This window comes from Paramisgurnus dabryanus, chromosome 1 (assembly GCF_030506205.2).
Source record: "Paramisgurnus dabryanus chromosome 1, PD_genome_1.1, whole genome shotgun sequence".
NCBI classification, from domain to species: domain Eukaryota; kingdom Metazoa; phylum Chordata; class Actinopteri; order Cypriniformes; family Cobitidae; genus Paramisgurnus; species Paramisgurnus dabryanus.
This window is the reverse complement of record NC_133337.1, coordinates 40,764,306-40,778,942: the sequence shown is the minus strand read 5'-3', so window position 1 is coordinate 40,778,942 and position 14,637 is coordinate 40,764,306. Positions and strand designations below refer to the sequence as shown.

The window sequence follows — 14,637 nt, the reverse complement described above, 5'->3', positions numbered from 1 at the left end:
GATGGAGACCACAGTGTCTCCCAATAGAGGTAGGATGCAGGGACTTTGTAGCCCGATCCCTGTACAGAGCCTTCAGTCTGTTGGCCGTTGATGGAGTGAGAAGAAGAAGAGCCATCCGCAACACCACTGAAATGGCAGAGAAAGCCTAGAGATGGCTATGGTTCAAGAGGCGGAGATCCATTGGGCCAGTGTAGCTAGATTTGTCAACTGGACACAAGCTGGGGTCTGATCAGCCACAACCGGGTCACCTGGATGAGGGTGTATGAAAGACAGAAACACCCAATGATTCCAGGAACATTACTGAAGATGTGTCCAGTAGCATCAGTAAATGTACAGTATTTGCACAGCTTAAGAAGTTTCAGATACAGGCAATGAAAACACAATTTTCAAAAGGCATAACGCTATTTTATTGCTTTATGTAGCATAATGTTATAAAAGTACACATGAACGCTGCAGAATGTATGAGGTAAATATCAACCTCGACATGAATCGTATTGATTAAGGTGTTTACATGAAGGATTTTCAATACGATTTAGCCATCAATATGATTACAAACAAATTATTTGGTTGCATGTAAACATTGGAACTGTGTGTTCTGAAAAACACAAGTTCCATTTCAAGAATCTTTATTTGCCTGGCCATTGAGAAAAAAACTGAATATTTAACTCTAAATCACTTGGGTAAAGTACATATAATGTGATTGTGTAACTATTTCAATGCAACATGAAGAAACACATAGCCTACTGTACCTTGATTTGTACAGTAGAGAAAGCCCAACGGCCTGGAGTGTTTACATTACTTGAATACAGTACTTGAGGTTTGGGATGAGGTTGCCATTGTTTGACCCAGGAATGACAAAGTAATGTGTGGAGCCTATTGTGTCATATCCAGCCTATTTAAATCATAAAAACTATGTATGAATACCCAGCTGACTTGGATTATAAAATATAAATATTTGAGTGTTGTAAAACTTGTGAAAGTTTTTTTTACCTCCACTGGATAATTGATCACACTCATGTTGCCATAGTTCATCAGAGTAAAGGAGGAGACACCATCCGAAATTAAAACCGCTTGAAACGAGATTGACTGAAAAGATTTAAACATTGATTGTCACAACAACATCAAGATTTACTCAACAGCGTTTTGAGTCAAAGCTTGGAAAAACAAAAACTTACTGGGGCTGAATGCTGTAAAAATGTGTTTAAATCTGTAGTTTCAACATAGTCCCAAGTTGCTACAAAGACCCAAGTAGCGTTGAAGCTCAGACCAGGGTAATAGCGTCTGATATCTTCTGTGGCTCGTGTGAGGACATTTCCAGATGTGTACTGCTGATAGTAAAACGCAATAATTCCATATTCATCAAAGTCAGCCCAGAGAGGAGCAATTACATCTTGACTTCCATAAGGACTTCCAAAAGATGGAAAAGTGTAAGGATCTTCTTGAAGAGGTTGGTTGAATGAAAGGAGTCCATTATAGTTGACCTAAATTAAGAGAAATGAATCAAAACCCATCAGACAAACAGTAAAGTATGAACTAACTCTAGTGTTGATTTTGTTCATTTTCATTTAGACTGTACAGAATAAAATTAAAATCTCACATATATCAGGTTGTATGTGTGGCCAAAAAACACAAATGGTCTGGCTAGGTTAACTGCAGCGAAGTCTTCACCACCATAATTAACAAGAGTTCGAACGTCTCCAACCGCCGAGCCAAATGGATAGAAAATCGCTGATGCTGCAGAGAAAAGAAAAACAAATATAAACAAACTTTGACAAATGTTTTTACATTTCACTCTCATTTATGATATTGTCCACTTTACACTGGCTATGTTCACATGCACAAAATTTTGTCAATACGACTGAATTTAATTTGATTGAAGGTTACGACAATACAGTTTACATGCATTCTAAACTGTTATAAAATACACTAAAATGTTTGTTTACAGGTACATTCTATATAATTCGAAACCAACGATTGTGCAAGCGCAAAGCCAGGGTTGCCAGCTTCGCGTATAAAAACCTTCCCATTGGACATTCAAAAACAGCTCAAAAGCATCCCAATGACTATTCACAACCCAAATACCAATAACTAATGAACAAAATAAAAAAAAAAACCCATAGAGACAGTTTGAACAGTAGCTTAAATCTGGACTCGAATAAAAGTAGATGACTTGAAAACGCCACCCAGCGCACAGCATTTCTTATTGAGTTCACGCTTTTTCTCTTGATAAATGTCAAAGCTAAGTTGGAGAAAGTTGTTCTTAAGAGGTTTTCAGATACAGGCAATGAAAACACAATTTTTAAAAGGCACAACGCTATTTAATTGCTTTATGTAGCATAATGTTATGAAAGTAAACATGAACGCTGCAGAATGTACAGCGTGTGACCCCATTACCTTAATAATGCTGTCATTGCCTTGCTTCTGTGACAAGAATTATGTGATATGTAAATAAAAGGCGTGAACTTGAGCACAAATGTTCTGCGCATATGATTGAGAAAATACTACGATTCACACGTTTACATGCATACTTTTCTCCTAATCAGTGGCGTGCACAGGGGAGGGGCCGCAGGGGGTCAAAATGTAATGTGCCCCTCTCCACTAATAGTAAATAATAATGATTATTATTATAAATATTATTATGAATAACAATACGCGTCTATATACAACTGCCACTAACATTAATAATACAAAAATAATATAATGTTTTATCCTTTGGCGGAGATGGGGCGGTAGGCGGAGTTTCCTTTGCAGCACGCACTAGCAGTAGCCGCGAGTCTTCAAAAATAGCTACACGAGCGTCACGAGCAGCAGGGCAGCAGGTAAGCTAATAGGGAAAATAGACATTTATCCTACATGCTGCTAGTGTAAGGTTTGCGACAGCATGTGAGTTATGCTTAACTAATTCGTAAAACTAGATTTCAGCTGCTTTCTGAAAATGTTCTCATACTTTCTGTAATGTTTTCATCGAAGGCCAATGTTACGTTACATCCTCGTGTTATTAGTTTGGAGAAATTCATCTAGTGCAATGAAATCTAAGACCATGTCCATCTGTAAATTGTAAGAATGGAACTTATCATTGATTTCATGGTAATGCTTTACATGAATGCTGTATAAGTGCAGTTATTAGGTTCATGTTAACATGTAGTTAAAAGCTCTTACTGATCAAATATCATCGCGAGCGCAGCCTGATTCTTGTTGTTTACCTATTTAATGTAAAAGATTGTACTTAACACAACAAACAATACATCATTAGAAAGGTCTAAGGCTCAAGCGTTTGTATTTGACCTTTATATTATTTAAAAAAAATTAGAGACAGTAATGTCTTAATTTGTGTCACAAGTTATGAAAATGAAAATCGGACTACATACCTGTAAAATGAAATATGACCCGCGGTTGTCATGAAAGCACTTCACAAAACAACATTTTTCGGGGCTTCTGGTTCAAAGGCATGCATGTTTGGAAACATATTGATTGATTTTATATGTTTACTTCTAATTTCTAAAGAAAAGAGTGATATTTATTCAATTTTTATTCCAAACGCGGTGATATGAGCCACTGTTGAACTGACCTTAACACGAGTCTGTTCATTCTTACGTGACGCCTGAGGGCGCCCTCGTGCACCATCGCGCAGAGACACTTTAGAATTGACACACGAAGAACGCTGCAGTCCGATTGGGGGGCAGGGTTTCATATTTTATTGAAGCTTCCCTGGGTGCCGCCATTGCTTAGCGAACACCCACCTGCTGTTAGCATCCCATTGACTCCCATTCATTTTTGCTTCACTTTGACAGTGAATAACTTTACATCTGATGTGTTTAAAGACTCAAATTGTCCTTTAATTATTTCTAAAGAAACATGAAAATGTAAAAAAGGCTCCATTACCTTGTATCTTACGTTATGTCCCAGTAGAAGCAGTTTTTGTAAAAATATGCTAACGATTGCGTCATAACCTGCGACTCTCTGTCGCACAGTAGAGAAATTACCGTATGGACAGGAGGAGAAGCTCGGAGGCAATCTTTTACTGTCTATGAGGCAATCGGGTGGACATGGAGGCATAAAATCAAGGGAGATTATTAATCAGAATACTTACCCAAATGTGTTCCTGTTCACGCTCGCCGTCTCTGAGAGATTCGGCGGGTGATTTAAATTTCTCTTGGCACGGCTATTAGAAGACTTACAATTGTAAGACAGGATGCTCACGTGATATCTACGTCATCAAGCTCAGTTTGAGTCTGCGCAGTACGCTCGACACCCAGGAAGTGGGTGCTTCTAATTGACTTCACTTGTCTCTGTTGAATTCAATGGGGTCGCTGTGTCCATTTTTTTTACTGTCTATGGGTCCGATTCAGAATTTACACTTTTAAGGGCATTTATCTACCCTGCTGCCAATAACATGCAATCGCGGCAAAAACGGATCTTTATGCAAAGTAGTTACCCAATTTAGGCTGCGACGAAGCAGTCGCATTGACGCGTGCACGCATGTATCCATGGATGCGCGCGTTTGCGTTCACCGCGCACAACCGCATTCAAAAGGTGACGCCACGCGAGTGCTTATGAAAGCATAACGAAACTAAAGTAAGTTTCTAAATAATAATGCTAATCTTATTTTGACTCGATCATTATTGGCTTCTGTAGATTGACATAAGAAATGTTTTGTGCAAAGCAGGGAAAGGGAAGCAGAAAGGATAGATGATGAGTTTAAGGGAGGTTAGACAAACTACATCCTCACCCTGTCAGGTCTCAAACATTAGAGGAAAAATCTCAGGAAAACCTCTTATCAAGTCTATAGAATTGCTTCGTTGCTGAGAAAATCAACAGATGTATGTGATATACTGTTCTGTATTTTGAGATATGAAATTAATATTTAGTTTACTAATATTTAACTCTAGGACACTATAAACTGTTAGCAGTAACTGTGACTGAGATTATTTAGTATAGCAGTCATAAAATGACTGGTTTCTTAAAATATTCTTGTAAAAATAAGTTATTAATCATTGCTATCATTGTATAATGTAGAAAATGTTTCTCTGCTGTCATTATTTCCAAACATGATATGCCATTTATGCTTTCAAACATGTTAATAATGTTAGGTATGATGAAGATTATACTTGTATATATGTATCTTCCGCAGTTACTGTTGCACTAGAATAGTGGGTTAAGCAAATGACATTGTATAGAAGTGTTGCACTGTGCCCCAGTAGAGCTTTATGTCTAGCAACGCCCCTGGCAACACTTTAGCACTGCAGAATACCAAAAAGAATTTTGCGATCTGAAGCCACATCAGCTCAAAACACTTGATCTGCTATAAAGTTTGTTTGGAGCAAAAATATTAATCCCACTATTTGTCGTGTTTTGATGGTGTGCTAAACTAACAAAGTGGTGTGTTTTAGCTATGAAAAATAGGTTTTAGGAATAATTTCAAATGGTTAAGCTTATTGTTTCTTTTTTGTAAGTGAGACATTTAATCAAAGAAATAAGCAATTAAAACACTGTGATAGATCGGTTAACTTGCTGATTTAATGATAGCTAACACTTATACATATACACATATAAGTCCTCAAAACGTCATTCTCGCTGTTTTGTTTGCGAAAGTAAATAATATTTTCCTAACTTGCCTATTTTAGTTTGATGTGTTATTCATTTGTTACAACATTATTTAAATAATGCCAAGGAAAGAAAGAATAAAAACACCAAAGTAATGAATACATTTTATTGTTATTTGACGTAAAAAAAATTATGCCCTTTTAAGTCCATCAGCCCCTGCCCCTGAGGAGGTCTGTGCACGCCACTGCTCCTAATGATCAGATCACAGATCGGACTACACCACCCCTTGCAATACGATCAAAATTCGCATCCAAGTAACCTCAATCTTATTGATTAAGGTGTTTACATGAATGCTTTTCAATACGATTGAGCCATCAATACATGTAAATGTAGGATATGAAAAACACAAGTTCTAATTCAAGAATCTTTATTTGCCTGGCCATTGAGAAAAGAACTGAATATTTAACTTTGAAACACTTGCATAAAGTAAATATAAAATATTACTCAGTTGTAACATGTGTGATTGTGTAACTATTTTCAATTCATCATGAATCATATATATGAAACACATACTGTACCTTGATTTGTAGAGAAAACCCAACGGCCTGGAGTGTTTACATTACTTGAGGACTTGAGGTTTGGGATGAGGTTGCCGTTGTTTGACCCAGGAATGACAAAGTAATGTGTGGAGCCTATTGTGTCATATCCAGCCTATTTAAATCATAAAAAAACATGTATTTATACCCAGCTGACTTGGATTATAAAACGTGAATATTTGGGTGTTGTAAACTTGTGAAAGTTTATTTTACCTCCACTGGATAATTGATCACACTCATGTTACCATAGTTCATCAGAATAAAGGAGGAGACACCATCCGAAATTAAAACCGCTTGAAATGAGATTGACTGAAAAGATTTAAAATATTGATTGTCACCGCAACATCAAGATTTACTCAACAGCGTATTGAGTCAAAGCTTGGAAAAACAAAAACTTACTGGGGCTAAATGCTGTAAAAATGTGTTTAAATCTGAAGTTTGAACATAGTCCCAAGTTGCTACAAAGACCCAAGAAGCGTTGAAGCTCAGACCAGGGTAATAGCGTCTGATATCATCTGTGGCTCGTGTGAGGACATTTCCAGATGTGTACTGCTGATAGTAGAACGCAATAATTCCATAGTCATCAAAGTCAGCCCAGAGAGGAGCAATTACATCTTGACTTCCATTAGATGGAAAAGTGTAAGGATCTTCTATTATCGGTTGGTTGAATGAAAGGAGTCCATTATAGTTAACCTGAATTAAGAGAAATGAATCAAAACCCATCAGACAAAAAGTAAAGTATGTAGTGTTGATTTTGTTCATTTAGATTCAGACTGTTAATAATGAAATTCAAATCTCACATATATCAGGTTGTATGTGCGGCCAAAATATATAAATGGACTGGTTAGGTTAACTGAAGCAGAGTCTTCACCACCATAATTAACAAGAGTTTGAATGTCTCCAACCGCCGAACCAAATGGATAGAAAATCCCTGATGTTGCAGAGAAATGAAATACAAATATACACAAACTTTGACAAATATTTTTACCATTCACTCAAATAGCCACTTTGTGTGACGATTTCTTCTATAGTCAACTTTGTGTTCAAGATCGCTCTAATCTGACGTTAGCACAATTTTCTTATTTTTTGGCTTAAGAGTAAAAAAGCACTTTACATTTTATGCCATTCAAGTTTGGGTCAAGCTGTCGCAATGACTTTAGGGCAAGTTGTCACACGCTTTTCAAACTGTAAATAGTTAACCACAGGTTATTCTAAATACCGGGTTAACAGAAATCTGTTTCACATTTTACACTGTTCGTACTTAACCAGGGGTTATACCTACAAGTACAGGTATGTACTGTAGAGGTTACAAATAGATACGCTGTAAATTCTGTTTAATACCGTGGTACATTGTGGGTTGCAATATAAATCGTTACTGAATAAACACATACAAACACAATTAATGAACGTGCAATCTATTCACAAACTTTTGAATTCGCATGATGAGCCATTATTATTTCCTTTTTTTCATTGTCATTGTTGTTTACAGTAATTTAGGTGAAGTAACATAAATTTACCAGAATTGTTTCTCTAGTAAACACACAACCTATTCATACATCAGTACCAAAATACAGGTTTCGGTCTGATTCAGGAAATTATATAACATACCAGTTGTGTTAGTTGTAGTATTTGCTGCCACTGCTGTCGAGTTTGCTGAAAGAATAAACACATGCAAACACCATTAAAGACTCTGTGATTGTGCCCTGACTATTAAAGAAAAACAGATATTTTAATTTGAATAGTCACATTAATACTTTTTTAAAACCTATGACAATGAGGACCTTACTTAGAGACAGAACTGATATGAACACCAGAAGATTTCGTGAAACTCCAATGAGTCCCATGATTGCAATGTCAAAGATGAAAACAGAATTTTCTGTAATCAAAAAGAGCTTTATTATATCTCTTATTATCAATTATCTTATCACAATTAATGTAAATAGGTATCTTCTAATCGAAAGCCATTTTTTTAATGTGTAGCTCTGATTTTGAAACTTTCATATCTGTAATGTTATACCTAAGTTATAAAGTATAATACTTGGTGTAATAGTTTATTTGATTTTTATTAAGAAATAAATGCAAAAAATGTAACATTGCTTTTATTAATAAGTTTTTTTTTAATATTAAAAATAAACCTATGAACTTAAAATATGAAAATAAACTTACTTGTAATCAAGTGACCATTTATTTGACTTACCTCAAATAGGTTCATCCAACATGCTCTTACAAATGCTGTGGGATAAACTGTTGATCAGGAAGTTTTCGGCTTTTAAATGTCTCACAACCCGGTGATTAAAAACAAAACGCACTTCCTTACGAAAAACTGTAGATGAAACAGATTATAAATGTTAGAAAAAGATAAAAATTGTTTTGTAGATGTAATGGAATGCAAACAAAAAGTCGGTGAGTTTTGGCCTGAACAGCGCCATACCGCCAAACTTAAATATTTCTATAATCTTTGACAATAGTGGTCTTGACAGAACTCTGAGTTGTGATCAAATGTGATTTTGTAAGTTGAGTGGACAATTACAGTATCCTAAGAGAGGCAGTAAATGTCTTTTAAGTACATCTCCAACATCCATGCAGTAGAAAACAGACTGTGAGATAAGATACATCATTTGATTGTTTTTGAATAACTGTGATTGCGTCGATAAGCTATCTGCATGTAAGTTATAGAACCTCTGAATGTTTAATGGACAGCAACATTTCTTTTACTGAGATACTTGTGTTATAAATATGGGGAGGGATGCACTTAAAATGTGGTCACCCTAGGGCAGTGGTTCCCAACTCCAGTCCTCAGGAATATTTTAGATGTCTACATATATCAGTCCTTCCAGAAAAACGCAGTTTTTTTGTGATTGTTGCGGGCAAAAATCCTATTCATTTATGAATACTGAGGATTCAGACATACTACTCTGTTCACATAGTGTTTCTACTACTATAGAATAGGTAAGTAGGCGATTTAAGTATATGTACTTCTGAATCTCGTGAGAAATAGTCAAAAATCCCAGTAATTCTTGCCTACCTTTTTATGTATACATAGTATTCATTTGCCTACTGGCTTTTGCCTACTATATAGTTTGGAAGTATGCGGTTTCGACAAAGACAGAAACAGAAGTCTGCAGGATCTTTTGATCTGCGCCACTTCCTCTCCACAGCCCTGAACTTGGATCGATGCTCACTGAGAAAATCAAATAGCCAAGGGGACGGAAGGGGTCACCCGGGCTGGTGCAGATGTCAGAGGGCATAAGCTTACCCCAGCATAGAGTGTCAGTGGCATTGTTAGTATTGAAGAGGTTGGTTAGGGGAAGGGAGTGTGGAGGAGACCACATAGGATAAGTGGGAGGGGAAAAGCGTAAATAGGTTGTGTAAATAGTCACCCACCAGCCCAACAACAGTCTACCAATGGCGTGGGTGAAGGGATCTTGTGTTCTTTCCTTCCTTAGCACTTCAGCCCAATGACAGAGTACCAATGGTCTGGGTGAAGGGATCTCGTGTTCTTTCCTTCCTTAGCGCTTCAGCCCAATGACAGAGTACCAATGGTCTGGGTGAAGGGATCTCGTGTTCTTTCCTTACTTACAGTAGCGCTTCAGGCCAACAATGGAGTACCAATGGCTTGGGTGAAGGGATCTCGTGTTCTTTCCTTCCTTAGTGCTTCAGACCAATGACAGAGTACCAATGGCCTGGGTGAAGGGATCTCGTGTTCTTTCCTTCCTTAGTGCTTCAGCCCAATGACAGAGTACCAATGGCCTGGGTGAAGGGATCTCGTGTTTTTTCCTTCCTTAGTGCTTCAGCCCAATGACAGAGTACCAATGGTCTGGGTGAAGGGATCTTGTGTTCTTTCCTTACTTAGCGCTTCAGCCCAACAATGGAGTACCATTGGCTTGGGTGAAGGGATCTCGTGTTCTTTCCTTCCTTAGTGCTTCAGCCCAATGACAGAGTACCAATGGCCTGGGTGAAGGGATCTCGTGTTCTTTCCTTACTTAGCACTTCAACCCAACAACAGAGTACCAAAGACCTGGGTGAAGGGATCTTGTGTTCTTTCCTTACTTAGCACTTCAACCCAACAACAGAGTACCAAAGACCTGGGTGAAGGGATCTCGTGTTCTTTCCTTCCTTAGCACTTCAACCCAACAACAGAGTACCAAAGACCTGGGTGAAGGGATCTCGTGTTCTTTCCTTCCTTAGCGCTTCAGCTCAACAACAGAGTACCAAAGGCCTGGGTGAAGGGATCTCATGTTCTTTCCTTCCTTAGCCTTCTGGCTCAGCGAAGGAGTACCAATGGCATGGGTAAAGGGATTTCATGTTTTTTCCTTCCTTATCACTTCAGCCCAATGACAGAGTACCAATAGCTTGGGTGAAGGGATTTCATGTTCTTTCCTTCCTTAGCGCTTCAACCCAACAACGGAGTACCAATGCCGTGATTGAAGGGATCATGTGTTCTTTCCTTCCTTAATGCTTCAGCCCAACAACGGAGTACCAAAGGCGTGGGTGAAGGGATCTTGTGTTCTTTCCTTCCTTAGCACTTTGGCCCAATGACAGAGTACCAATGGCATGGGTGAAGGGATCTCGTGTTCTTTCCTTCCTTAGCTCTTCATCCCAACAACAGAGTACCAATGGCTTGGGTGAAGGGATCTCTTGTTTTTTCCTTTCTTAGCACTTAGGCCCGATGACAGAGTACCAATGCCATGGGTGAAGAGACCTCATGTTTTTTCCTTTCTTAGCGCTTCAGCCCAACAACGGAGTACCAATGGCGTGGGTGAAGGAATCTTGTGTTCTTTCCTTCCTTAGCACTTTGTCCCAATGACAGAGTATCAATGGCGTTGTTGAAGGGACCTCGTGTTCTTTCCTTCCTTAGCGCTTCATCCCAACAACAGAGTATCAATGGCTTGGGTGAAGGGACCTCATGTTTTTTCCTTACTTAGCGGTGAAGGGATCTTGTGTTCTTTCCTTACTTAGCGCTTCAGCCCAACAATGGAGTACAAATGGCGTGGGTGAAGGGATCTGGTGTTCCTTACTTCCTTAGCGCTTCAGCCCAATGACAGAGTACCAATGGTCTGGGTGAATGGATCTCGTGTCCTTTCCTTCCTTAGCGCTTCAGCCCAACAATGGAGTACCAATGGCACGGGTGAAGAGATCTCGTGTTCCTTACTTCCTTAGCGCTTCAGCCCAATGACAGAGTACCAATGGCGTGGGAGAAGGGATCTCGTGTTTTTTCCTTCCTTAGCACTTCCGCCCAATGACAGAGTACCAATGCCCTGGGTAAAGGGATCTTGTGTTCTTTTTCCTTAGCACTTCAGCACAACAACGGAGTACCAATGGCGTAGGTGAAGGAATCTTGTGTTTTTCCTTCCTTAGCACTTTGTCCCAATGACAGAGTATCAATGGCGTTGTTGAAGGGATCTCGTGTTCTTTCCTTCCTTAGCGCTTCATCCCAACAACAGAGTATCAATGGCTTGGGTGAAGGGATCTCTTGTTTTTTCCTTCCTTAGCACTTAGGCCCGATGACAGAGTACCAATTCCGTGGGTGAATGGACCTCGTGTTTTTTCCTTACTTAGCGCTTCAGCCCAACAACGGAGTACCAATGGTGTTGGTGAAGGGATCTCATGTATATAAGCCACCTTATATACACAGAGACAAAGAATCATAAAAGTTTAAAACACATTGCACCATGACCTTTAAAATGATACCACACATGAATATAAAATTGCAATCTCAGAATAACATGTATACATTAAATCATATATATCCAGCCGATACCCAGTGATGTGAGCCTAAAGGCTGGGAGGAAGGTTTTAGAATTTGAGTTCAAGATCAAAGGGGTCCTATGCATGTCAACAGCCACACCTGATCGTCAAATGCAGATTAACGGGAACAACATTTTACAATGTCTCTCCATAAAAAAACTCAAAGTTACTTGTTCAACATCTGGTCCTACAGTTGCGTGCGAACATGACCAGTTGGGGATTGTGTGCAGTGACTGGGGGGGATAAATCAAGATCAAGAGTGTTGAGGAATTGATCAGATGTGTGTATCGGGGTGACCTGGGTGTGATGAATGGAGCAGTAGCGTGTGTAGATGAGATCTAAAATATTACCAGACCTGTGGGTTGGCAAAATATGACTAGCTTGAGGTCAAACAAGGCAATCAGGGTGTTGAAGAAATAGTGATCAAAATCATTTTACTTATCTACTGTATATGTATGTGAAACAGAAAATTGAAGAGTTGAGAGCACAAATGTTCCTCATCCTGTTGAGCAACATTCATTTTCTCTTTATTATTTTGACAACAGCCAGACTATCTCGTGTCAAGATTTGCTTCTGTATATGAGGGTTATTTTACGGAGTCTTCTGTGTGGAGTTACCTGCAGATCACCATCGACATGCCACGATTAACCAGCTCATCTTTCAGCTAAAACACAGGTGGATAGGCAGATTAACTAGCATTCTTGCATTTGACATTTCTATTATTGTCTACTGGTAGTGTCTTTTGCATGAACAGTCCTAGTGAGTGTGACTTACTTTCTGCATAAAAAATGCAAGGTTTCCACTGTCTGTTAGGTCTAACAATGACGTGACTTTCATTTGAAGTCCTACCACGTTTTCTAAAGAGAGGCATACACAACAATTAACAACATTTAAAAACAGATTGATAGCATAAAATATATAAATGACATTAAATATATATTGTGATAAAACACCTACCTCTATTTAGAGAGAAAGCCCAACGGCCTGGAGTGTTTCCATTACTTGTGAACTTGAGGTTGGGAATGAGGTAGGGATCATTTGACAAAGGAATGACATAATAATGTGAGGAGCCAACTGTGTCATATCCAGACTATTTAAATTATAAAACAAATACTATATATTCATACCGAACTGAAATGGAGGACAAATTATAAATATTTTGTTATTCTGATATCGAAGATCCACACTCATGTTACCATAGTTCATCAGAACAAAGGAGTAGACACCATACGAAATTAAAACCGCTTGAAACGAGATTGACTGAAAAGATTTAAAACATTACACACTTACAAAAACAAACTTACTGGGGCTGAATGATAAAAAATGTGTTTAAATCCCAAGTTTAACCAACCTATGACAATGAAGATCTTACTCAGAGACAGAACTGAAATGTAACCCCAGAAGAGTCCCATGATTGCAAAGCCAAAGATGAAACCAGAATGTTCTGTAATAAAAAAAAAATGTATTAGTATTATTATTATCAATTTTCTCATCACAAAATTACACTTAATGCTATCTCTTAATAAAAGATCTCTTAAAAAAATACTTTTTTTAAACATTTATCTCTGATTTTGAAGCCTGATTAAATGAGTCGCATGTAAAGGTGTTGTAAAACACAACAATGGCAATGATGCCATTGCGTTTTCATATCTAAAAGTATATTACTTGGTGAAATTGTTTATTTGATTATTATCCAAAAATAATTGCAAAAAAATGATTTTTTTTTATTAATAAACAATATGAACAATAAAAAACTTAAGACCAAGTGACTTGCCTCAAATATTTTCATCCAATATGCTCTTACAAGTGCTGTGGGTTAAACTGTCGATCAGGAAGTTTTTGGCTTTTAAATGTCTCACAACCTCATGATTATCTAATAAAAAACTTCCTTACAGAATACTGAAGATGAAACGCTTTGATTAGCGCTTATAAGAAATTGCTAGAAAAAGATAAAGTTTGCCTTGTAAATGTCAAAGAATTTAACCAAATAGTCTGTTGGTGGTGAGTTATTTTTATAGCAGATCAAAAATGCAATAGCATGTCGGAGCCGATGATGTAGTGGGCAGCCGTCCGACATGTGGTGCTTTCGCACTTTCGGCGAAAATTGATCTTATTTTAATCACTTTATGAGGGTGCATGTAAACATAGTGAGTGAAAATGACCCAGACACCGAGCAGTTGAGTTACTTTTCCAAGCCCTTAGAAAATATTGACTGTGGCTTTATTACAAATAAGATTTTTTTTAAAAAAAACTGTTTGATAAACTACATAGTCATGAAAAATGTGTCTTGCTTACTGCTAATGGCAGGTCAGTTAGAAATAGCAAGGTCATTAACTAACAAAAGAGGCTGAAACTTCCCAAAAACCCTCCTTGTATATTGCCTGTGTATAAAGTAGATGGTTAGATTATTTTCTGTTTTTTGTTTCTTTGGATTTTTTGTAATTTTTTAGTCTATAAGTTGTCTTCACTATGGACGAACTTTCTGGCACTGTTAATAAATTCCACCTTGCACGGAAGTGCTTTAATTTAATTTGTTAAGTGATTCATAATTTCATTAAAAATAATATGTGTTTAATATTTAACATAAATCTCTCCTATGCTATTTGTATATCACGGTGGCTCTGAACCGCATGTAATGAAAAAATACAGTACATATAAATAAGAGGTTTATTATTATTATTATTACTGTCACTACATAGGACACATGTAGAGTTTAGTGTACAGTTCAGTAAAAGAATGTCCACAGCAA

General features: G+C 37.7%; 1 protein-coding gene across 1 annotated transcript; it reads right to left on the bottom strand.

Moving 5' to 3' along the window:
- Nucleotides 1-782: 782 nt before the first annotated feature.
- On the bottom strand, nucleotides 783-7,984 carry LOC135744449 (uncharacterized). Its single transcript, XM_073814260.1, has 10 exons — nucleotides 7,927-7,984; nucleotides 7,749-7,793; nucleotides 6,941-7,071; nucleotides 6,540-6,833; nucleotides 6,354-6,449; nucleotides 6,123-6,255; nucleotides 1,598-1,734; nucleotides 1,176-1,481; nucleotides 991-1,086; nucleotides 783-892 (listed from the first exon to the last, which is right to left on the bottom strand). The coding sequence occupies exons 1-10, from the start codon at nucleotides 7,982-7,984 to the stop codon at nucleotides 791-793; spliced, it is 1,398 nt and encodes a 465-aa protein (XP_073670361.1). The 3' UTR covers nucleotides 783-790.
- Between the last annotated feature and the right edge of the window lie 6,653 nt (nucleotides 7,985-14,637).